The sequence below is a fragment of the Adiantum capillus-veneris genome, chromosome 25 (assembly GCF_014529385.1).
Source record: "Adiantum capillus-veneris isolate H3 chromosome 25, ASM1452938v2, whole genome shotgun sequence".
Lineage (NCBI taxonomy): Eukaryota > Viridiplantae > Streptophyta > Polypodiopsida > Polypodiales > Pteridaceae > Adiantum > Adiantum capillus-veneris.
This window is the reverse complement of record NC_140955.1, coordinates 110,861,026-110,871,467: the sequence shown is the minus strand read 5'-3', so window position 1 is coordinate 110,871,467 and position 10,442 is coordinate 110,861,026. Positions and strand designations below refer to the sequence as shown.

The following is a 10,442-nucleotide window of genomic DNA, read 5'->3' as shown; positions in this document are numbered from 1 at the left end:
TGCAAGTATTTGTCAGCCAACTCATAAGTATTTGAATGTTTATCTTCATTACCCATTTTCTTAATGCTTTCCAAATTTTGGGAGTCCTTTAACTCTTGAGTTCTATTCTTAGAAACATTCTCCACCACATTTGGATCTTTATCCATTGACATGTCTTCTCTTGGAAGCTCTTTGGTGATTGCTCGTTGCACCATGCCCTTGTCCACACCAATCACAACACTAATTCCACATGATTCCAATATCAAATTGGTTGCTCGAAGACACTGTGCATACATGAAAAATGACATGCCATCAAAAAAATAATCACTAAAACAAATAGAACAATGGGAAGGGGAAATGTAAATAAAGCACTACCTCTACGATGGTCTTTTCATCACATCTGTCAAGATCATCAATAAATACCACAATGCGAAAATTGTTCAATCGGGGATGTTGTTTCCATATCCATGTGCCCTCCATGAAGTATTTGTTAGAGATGAACAACTGAAATAAGAAGCTAATAATCTTCCAACCAAAGTGTGCATCATGACAAAGTTGATCTTTGAGAAATTTTATGTCATGTATGACTTGGTGTTGATAACCTAACATAGACTGATGGTCGACGGATTTTGGGTTATTCAACATGGTATCTGTCACTGGTTGTATGACCTTTAGAGAAGTCTTGAAGAATACCCACATCACACCCATGATGCCCATGGGTACACATAAAGCTATGAATTTTTTTACAATAGGTACAAATTTCCATAATATTAGCACACTACACACTACAACCAAAGCAAGGAATGTCGGGAGGAGAAGATGCACACAAATGTCCATGGGTCGAGTATTCCATGAATACTTCCAACACATTCTTAGCCATTGATGAGGAGTCATGAAACTCTCAAGTTGATGGCTTATTTCCACAGCAAGCCCTGCAGATGCTTCTTCCTTGTTATCATATTTCCATGCATTATAATGTAAGGTCATCACAGCAGGTGTATATCCAATTAGATGTGCATCTTTAAGTGTTTGATGATTCATCCCAACATTTCTTTTATACCAAGCTCCTGCATGAGATCGTACCTAGATCCAAATATGACTTAAGATATATATGTATATATAATTTTTGTGCATATGTATGTTTGTGTATGTGCATGCGGGCATGTATGTGTGTGTGGGTATGTGAGAGAGAGACAGAGAGACAGAGAGAGAAGGAAGATAGTGTGTTCAAACAAGACGCACTCATATTAGCCTAAAAATTGTTTAATGTTCAAGACATACTTGCACATACACTTGTTTAATTTCACAAAAGGATTGACTTGCATCTCTCTACCTATAAAGGAGAGTAGAAGCTCTCTCTTGCAATGTGGTTGAAAAGAATTATGGATTAAGAGAAGTGAAAACAAGGAGACAAAGATTTCTAGATTCGTGAGGCCTATCCTTAAAATTTTTGAACAAACAAAGGTTTTATACAACATTCCAAAAGATATTTGTAAGAAACTAAAATTAAATTCTTTCATAGAGCACTCCAAAAGAAAAAAACCTAAAATTGAAATCTTTTATAGAGCATTACAAAAGAAAATTGTATATACACAACATAGCAAGTGTGGGCATGTGTGGGTGCTAAAGTTACTAGAAAGAAACCCATAAGAATATTTCTATTTTATAAGACATAAATATAATCTCAATCTCTCTCTCTCTCTCTCTCTCTCTCTCTCTCTCTCTCTCTCTCTGATGCAGCATGCCTTGGAGAGTCCTCAACTACACTCCAACACTCCTACAACAAGGAGGTAGATCCAATCTAAAAATGACAAGAATTTCCAACATATTAAAATAGCCACTAGAGTTGAATTCCTATGTGTACATGCCTTAGTATTAAGATTATATAAATTTAAAGAGCCATTCATGTCTTCAAATGGAAGTACGTATCATGAAAATTGTTAATGAAGTTATCTAAGTGCTAGATATTATGAGTGTATGATGGCAACACTAGAATGATAAGAGAGCCACTGTGGTTAGGTCAATAATTGTCTACTAAAAGAAGACTCTCATTGTAACATGGATATGTAATAGATCTTGAGTGTTTGATTGTGCAATCTCTCCTCTCTCTAGTTATGGAATACTTTGTGTGGTTTAATCCACCTTGGTTATGCTTAATTGTATTTGTTGATGTCATGATTAAACCCACTTAGGATTTGTTTGCATGGCACCAATGCAAGAGTGAACTCTTGATCATGAAATATATATCTATGTTTATAGATTGTATTGATTTCTTTAATTAATTAAGAATTTGTGTTATGTTTTAGAGTTTATTAAAATGCATATGAATAATATGTTGCATTTGAGAGAGATCTCATGAGGGGATTTGAAGCTAACAATGTCGAGTTCAAGTGAATTACTAGAACATGAACGCTCAAAATGAGGATACCAACGAAGAACGCAAGAGAGATTTCCACATTTTTATCTATTTCAAGATGTTTGTGAGATTTGTTATCCTTGATGTATCAAGATATTTATGAGAGTAGATAGCTCTTGTAAGTACCCGTATCCATGGATTTGTCCATTTCCATTACACCAACGGTGTTTCAAAAAGAGTAAGGGAAGATTCACCCGTGCAAGTGGTGCTCAAATGAACTTAATGTCTATGCTAGGTAGATATGACACATACTCATGACACAATGACCAGGTCTAAACGCGTCTAGACATGGTTGATGGACACTCAAGTGTATCATTGAGGAGTGTTGAGAGATGTGTTGTGCATAGGATGATGCTACATTGACTTGTGTGGGTGGAGACTAAAGATAAAATTAGCCTCACCCCTGCATAGGCTAACCAAGTAAGAAATGCGACAGAAGAAGAGTTTGAGTGTTTTACTCTCTCTATCACTCCTCTCTCCAAGTATGGATTTCTTAGTGTGTTATGATCCACCTTGAGTGCATGCTTGATCTAGTGCCTACTCACTATGGTTAATCCCAAGCTAACACATCTCTCTCTCTCTCTCTCTCTCTCTCTCTCTCTCTCTCTATATATATATATATATATATATATATATATATATATATATATATATATATATATATATATATATAGCTATGTATGTATGTATGTCTATGTATGTATGTATATATCTATGTGTGTGTGTGTGTGTGTGTGTGTGTGAGAGAGAGAGAGAGAGAGAGAGAGAGAGAGAGAGAGAGATCAAGGTAAGACAACTATTGTAAGAGCTGGGGGAAATCCACCGAATGGAGGTCATTAATGGTTGCTTTGAATAGCTATTAAAGGTGGCCCTTAAGTGGATGTAATGAAGAGTTGGCAAGGCCTATCAAAGGTGGGTCATGCCAACTCGTTTTTAAAGAGAAAAAACTCTATCGTAATATTTTTATGAAATGCAAAATAATCATAGAGTTATCAACTCTCTCTCTCTCTCTCTCTCTCTCTCTCTCTCTCTCTCTCTCTCTCTCTAAGAATAGGTCTCAATTGCATATAATACACATGCAAACAATTCTACACGCTTAAGATTCTCTCTCTAGCAAGACACCTTGTGTGTGTGTGTGTGTGTGTGTGTGAGAGAGAGAGAGAGGGGGGGGGGGGGGCTGGGGTCCCTCCTCTCTCTCTCTACCTAAGAATAGGTCTCAATTGCATATAATACACATGCAAACAGTTCTACACGCTTAAGATTCTCTCTCTAGCAGGACACCTTGTGTGTGTGTGTGTGAGAGAGAGAGAGAGGGGGGGGGGGGGGGGGGGGGGGGGGGGGGGGGTCCCTCATCTCTCTGTGACGCCCCAGTTTCTGGGCGCGTCGGGGAGGGGGCCCGGCGGGGATTCATACCCGCGCGCGGCGGAGGGGACTTCTGTCTTCAAGGGGCCCGGCGGGGATTTATACCCGCGCGTGGCCGAGGGACAAGGTGTTGCTTCAAGGGGTCCTGGCGCGGACGGCACCGGCTCAGGAGGGCCCGGCTCGGACGGGACCGGCTCGGGTCAAGTTGCCTTCTCGGGGGCCCGGCTCAGACGGGACCGGCTCGGGCGTGTTTGCGTTCCATGGGTCAACGGCCGTTTGCGTTTCGCGGGTCTTCGCGGGTCTTGCGTTTCGGGTCCCTAGCCCCACGTAGCCTCAGCCTCCGTCGCACCGCCGACGGGTCATAGCGTGCCCCGGGGAACCTTGCGTGGAGTCCCCACGGTGCGCGAGTGCGTGGAGTGAGGCTACAGTGTCTAGGTGGGGGGTCCCCTCCCGTGGCCGGTCTTCGGGAGGCTCATACCCCTTATATACACCCCCGTTTGAAGAGAGTTCGACGACCGCGTCGAACGTGGGAAAAGAGTTCTCGGCTATGCATGAGGCCGTGGGGACAAAGGGGTGCATATAAGTGCAAAGTGATCAAAAACTGTTCCCAAATGCAAGTAAGTAGGCATGCTTTGTTTTTGTCATTTTTGAAGATGAGTGTGTGTGTGTATTTTTGGGGTTTTGGCAGAAGGCTGAAAAGATATGCTTTGAACACCCAAGTAGAATTCCCCGTACTTGAGCGTTCCCCGAATAGGTAACCCAGTGTGCGCGGAGCCACCTGCTGCGTTGGCCCGCGCGGAGGCTTCTTGAAAGCCAAATCTGAGAGAGCGTTCCGTCGCAATGCAGCACTTGCGAGTTGGTCCCTGTTTGGACGTCGTTTGGAGGGCATAGCTCGAGGCCCTGTGGTCTCTTTGTAGACTTGAATGGGTCTTCAGCTCAGCATGGGCCACCTAAGTGGCCGGGGCACGACGAACACCGTTGGCTTGGTTCGTCGCGTTTTTGGTCTTTCTCTGTTTTTGTCATAAAGAGCCCTGTCTGGCTCGCATCTGCCTTTTCTTCATGTAGGGAGCCCTGTCTGGCTCGAATCTTTGCTTTTTGTGTCATGGAGGTGCCCGGCTCGGATCGGGGCCGGCGCGGGTCACGGGTGACGGCCCGTTGTTTGGACGCGTCACGAAGAGCCCTGTCTGGCTCGCATCGTTCCTTTTCCTCATGGAGGTGCCCGGCTCGGATCGGGGCCGGCGCGGGTCACGAGTGACGGCCCGGTGTTCAGGGACCGCGTCACGGGGCGGAGGGCGTGTGGTTGCTTTCTGGAGCTCTCTTCACCAGGATTTTGACGACCCGGGCCATTGCGGTTGGAGTCGTCGTGAGTATCGTGCGCGTCGGGCACGTCGGTCTTCGGCTCGTCTTCCAGGAGCTCGTTTCTGGAGCTCTGATACCAAGTGTGACACCCCAGTTTCTGGGCGCGTCGGGGAGGGGGCCCGGCGGGGATTCATACCCGCGCGCGACGGAGGGGACTTCTGTCTTCAAGGGGCCCGGCGGGGATTTATACCCGCGCGCGGCCGAGGGACAAGGTGTTGCTTCAAGGGGTCCTGGCGCGGACGGCACCGGCTCAGGAGGGCCCGGTTCGGACGGGACCAGCTCGGGCTTGTTTGCGTTCCATGGGTCAACGGCCGTTTGCATTTCGCGGGTCTTCGCGGGTCTTCGCGTTTCGGGTCCCTAGCCCCACGTAGCCTCAGGCTCCGTCGCACCGCCGACGGGTCATAGCGTGCCCCGGGGAACCTTGCGTGGAGTCCCCACGGTGCGCGAGTGCGTGGAGTGAGGCTACAGTGTCTAGGTGGGGGGTCCCCTCCCGTGGCCGGTCTTCGGGAGGCTCATACCCCTTATACTCTCTCTCCCTAATTGCACACCAACCTCCCCTCATCACCTACCCATGTTGAGCTTGCCAGTAGTCCATGTGTCTTAATCCCTTAGCATTTACATATGCAAGTCCTTTAGTGTGATACCCTATCACCCTCAATATTTATGTTTGCCCTTCAGTGTTTGCACACCATGTGAGGGCACCACAATAGAGCGCCCGCATGTATGCCCCAACACCCATGTAGGGACCCAAATCTTGAATCGAGACCCTTTTTATTGAATGGGAAGGGAGGGTTTTTTGAAAGTACATGTGTCCCTCCCCTCTCTTTGTTCCATATCCTATGTGCCCTCACCTCTCTCTCTCTCTCTCTCTCTCTCTCTCTCTCTCTCTCACACACACACACACACACACACATACACACATGCACGCACGCATCTGTATCTCATAGAGGAGAGCGAGTACGGGAGACATTATGCGAGAGCTAGGGAGAGGATAGGAGGAGGAGAGAGGAGGCAATACTTGATGGATTCTATGTGTGTAGGCGAGGGTGAAAGCGTGAATGGGAGACCCATGGCACTACAACCTCATGCCACTACAACCTACTTGTGTCCATGTGGACCATTGATATATGCTGCCCATAACACAATGACACGTGACAAAATCACAACAAGTGGCATGCCTTGAGTTTGTCATTTTATTATGTACATATAAAGAGATATATGTTAATGAACTATGTGTGTGCAAGTTGTGTGTTTTGTCCAATGTAAATTTGCAGAGTGAATGCAACATTGTGTAATTGTGTCATAACTAGAGGACAATTTATTTGTGTCTAAACCCTACCAACATGGATTAAAAATTCAAGTGATCACTCAAAATGGAGTCAGAGTGAACATCTTATGGAGAATGTCAAATATCTATTAACGTTGACAAGTTAACACATTTTAATTTGTAGACAAGGTTGGTAAAAATCATTTTTGAAAAATTCAAGTTTCTATAGTTGTTAACGTTTCTTAGCGCTTTGTGATCCCGTAAAAGTTTTGAGTGATTACATTAATATATAATCCATATATATATATATATATATATATATATATATACCTAGATGAATCCAGGATAAGCCCAGATTCACCCTTGAAGGAAAGTGCAAGGTATAGACCCAGGGTAGTTACCCACAAGACGATATAACCATCAACTCCATCATGCATAGTATTGACTAAATACCACGACATCCCCACTAACGTCGTCCATGCCCGAGACCACCAACCACTCAATTAACACTCACTTAGATCATGTTCACACTCCCACCCTCTAAATTAAATCTTAAATCTATCATACCGCTTACTAAACCAACCCCGCACCCACCCAATCCCTAGTCCTCCCCTGCCTCAACTTCAACTTCCCTAAAAATTAAATGGACATCTCAATATCTAATGATTTTTTAAAAAAATTGTATTAGGAATCAATGTACAGTTTTTTAAGTTTTACTAGAAAAGACATCTTAGATTTTTAATTAGGTTTTAAAATAGTTTAACATAAAAATTCACTAAATGCATAAACGAATGCTCTATAGCCTTCAAGCATGCCAAAAACAAAAAATCTTTCTGCTATAAAGTATTTTTTAGATATTTATTAATTTTTAAAGGAGCACTCTCTCTCTCTCTCTCTCTCTCTCTCTCTCTCTCTCTCGTCTAGTTTAAGTTTAATTTACCAATCACTTACCAATTTTGATCTATCTGTTAATGCCAAATCTCTAAACAATTGGTGATGCTTTGATTGTAACTCCATCGGAAATCGATCAATGATATCATCTTCCTATCATTTAAGTTCCATCATCCACAAAATTTTAGTTGAGCAATTTAATGAGAAGTGGCCTTGAAAAAGAAAAGAACACAGAAGCATACTACATCCATAATGTTTGCACTTTCAAAAGTACTTTTGTTGCCCTGATTAATGATATCATTTAAGTTTCATCAATAATAGGTTGGCCAGATCTTCACTAGCTAACCTGCACCCCAAGCATCGATCTGACCCAATCCCTCTCTCCTGAATCTTCACCCTCGTCAGTAGAGCACCCCAAATAACCTTCCATAAGAAAACCTTCATGTACTACCCAACTATAAAAGGCCTCGCAGGGAAAGTATGCAAGTGGGTCCAGAGAACATGGAAAATTAGTTTTTCAAGACTGACCTATGCCTTGGAGGTAAAAATTCAGGTAGTCATGCACTCCTCGTCAACACTCAGATCATCAGATACTTCTTCTTTCATAATGCATGGCAGACAAGGATCCGCCGTGTTTTTGAAGGAGGATTTGAGGTGGCAAGCTTCACAGAAATTATACAAGAAAGCAAAGTGCTAATATGGGCACTAGGGCACAAGCATCACTCGGAGGATTGGTCTAGGACTACTTGTGCCTTGTTGTCAGCAGATGGAATGCCTAGGATGGGGGCAAATCTTGGCCATCGGTAAATAAAAGATCTCGGAATGACAAGAGTATGGACCTTGTGTATCAAGGATGTGGAGACGGAGTGGTAGGGGTGGCTGCCTTGATAGCCGTTGTAATTATGATCCCTAAACGTTGTCATGGCTTAACATGAGCATGACAAAACCTTGTAATTTTTTGGGCTGCTCAATATAATCCACTCACAATTGTGAGTTTTTTTTTTTTTTTAAAAGCTCCATCAATAAAATTGTATTCTTGCAAAATAAGAACACTTACTTCCTTCAATGTTATTTGGATTTCAATACAAGTATTCTGGTTACCCTAGTTACCCTGAAATTAATTATATCATCTCCTATCAAGTCAATCTATTGAGATAAGATAAGGGTATAAAACCGTATAAAAGGTTTATTAACACACAATCAATTCAAATAACAAATATAATAGCACAAACATGGTGAGGATGAGTCACTCTTTGTAATGCAGAAGGAGAGTCAATGTCACCTGGTTTTCAATATCTGAACTTGGAGTGCGTGCTTTTCGACGAGTACTCTGGTTGCCCTGGTCGTATATATCTGCCTTGATCATGCGTTGGTTGAGAGCCTTGATCACCATAGACCTTAGTGTTGCTCCAATTCTAGAAAACTTCAGCACAGATGACTCTCTATCATGGGATGGGGTATAAGAAGTCTTCTTGAAAGTTTCTTTCACAACCATATATAGCATTACTTCTTCAACCTTTCCATAAGCCATGATCAAAAGTGAGAAGAATATTAGACCCCTCTAAACCAATGCTAATGTCTGATGAAATTGAAGTCTCAAATCAGAACCTGGAGCATAAAGCTGGATTTTTCAGTTCCCCAGCTTCCAAAAATGCCAATGGTTATCGGAGTTTCTGTGTAAGGATTCAAAAGAAAGGTTGCTACTCCCTGCACTAGTGCTTTCCTACCTGGACTTAAACAAAAGTTGTAAGAATGCATGCACAAGTGATCAACTTGCCAATGCAGCAATGACTGTATGTTGTGAAAGCTTCAGCAATACACCAACCATGGCCAAGTTTAATCCTAATCCTTTTACCTACAGTATCCTCCGAAGGAGGTTGGTCAGAAGCTTTTTTGCCCAATTTTTGGGCCAACCAGCGGCGGTCATCTGTTAAGTCATATCACAGTTGTAGTGAGATCCATGAATCGATAAGATAGACCATGAAATTCAACAATATATGGATCGCTCGAGCTTTACTGTATTTAAGAGATGAAACATCTGCACCCCTGTTGATAAGTTCCCTTGCTATGTCCACATCTCGCTCACGTACTGCAGCTTGAAGCAGGCTAGTTTGATTTACTTTTACTTCATATTTCCTGCACACAGACTTGTGAAAAAGAGGATCTACATGCTCTTTTAGATTCCACATGAGGAAGTGTTTAGTTATTATATCATTGGTTCCAAGATCCTTCATCATCTCATCAATCATGTCCACCTTGCAGTTTTTTGCAGCCCAGTCCAAGGCCGTCATATTCTCCATATTCCTTCTCCGTAGTAGATCAGCACGGCTCTCGGTGTGGTTGAGCAGGTGGCGTACAATCTCTAGCTGACCTGCCTTGGCTGCTTCGTGAAGGGCAGTTTCTCCCGAAAAGTCACACATGGCAATCCACTTGTCTTTACTATTAACGCTACTTCGGAAGTTTCTTTTAAGTTTAGTTTCAGACAGCAAAGTACCTACTACATTCTCATACCTTCGCGCTGCTTCATGCAGTACTGTCTCCCCATCACGATCCTGCACATCCACCCAAGCACCTCTCTCTAAAAGTTCCTTCACCATTCCACAAATTTTGAATTCTTCAATGTTGTTTCCCTCATCCGTAATTTCCATTTCACTGCTTCCCTCCTCTGAGATTCTTTCAATCTGATCTTTTGCAGAAGGCTTTGACAGCCTGACAATTTTGTGCAGAGCTGTTTGCCCTTCATATTACCATAACTTAGCTTAGTAATTAGCATGGTAGAGGAGATGAACATGCATTGAAGCTTGGCTCTTGGTTGGATTTGCATCACAAAGCCAAGAGTTGTTGGTGTAGGCCTCCCTTCTCACAAGCTTGGAGTAGGAGATAAGCTTCCCATTAAAGCTTGAGAAGGAGAGAGAGAGAGAGAGTCTTCTTGCTCCACACATTGATTGTGTGAGTGTGTGTGTCAATAATGACTTTTAAAAATCAGCCCCCTCTCTCTTGGCTATTTTCTAGCTTCAGATGTTGCTAGTTCTGTTTTTTCTTCCAATATTTTCTTGGCAGCATCCAGAAGAGCTTTGCATACTTCCTGTTGCCCCCACATCAAAGCTTTGCACACTGTTGTCCAACGTCCATAATTGTTTTGTTTAGACAACAATTCATTTTCATTGA

General features: G+C 43.0%; 1 protein-coding gene across 2 annotated transcripts in view; it reads right to left on the bottom strand.

Moving 5' to 3' along the window:
- Positions 1-9,937, bottom strand: part of LOC147425474 (uncharacterized) — an 11,790-nt gene extending 1,853 nt beyond the window's left edge. Inside the window, exons 1-7 of one of the 2 annotated variants that reach the window (XM_086500294.1) lie at positions 9,292-9,937; positions 9,130-9,201; positions 8,883-9,001; positions 8,557-8,790; positions 7,335-7,427; positions 355-483; positions 1-263 (exon numbers count right to left, since the gene is read on the bottom strand). The exon at positions 1-263 is cut by the window's left edge and continues 173 nt beyond it. In XM_086500294.1, the coding sequence (XP_086356420.1) occupies positions 1-263; positions 355-483; positions 7,335-7,427; positions 8,557-8,790; positions 8,883-9,001; positions 9,130-9,201; positions 9,292-9,922 (1,541 nt within the window). In that variant the 5' untranslated portion in view covers positions 9,923-9,937. Of the gene's footprint in view, positions 264-354; positions 1,063-7,334; positions 7,428-8,556; positions 8,791-8,882; positions 9,002-9,129; positions 9,202-9,291 lie in introns of both variants that reach the window. The other variant, XM_086500293.1, reaches the window with a different exon arrangement.
- Between the last annotated feature and the right edge of the window lie 505 nt (positions 9,938-10,442).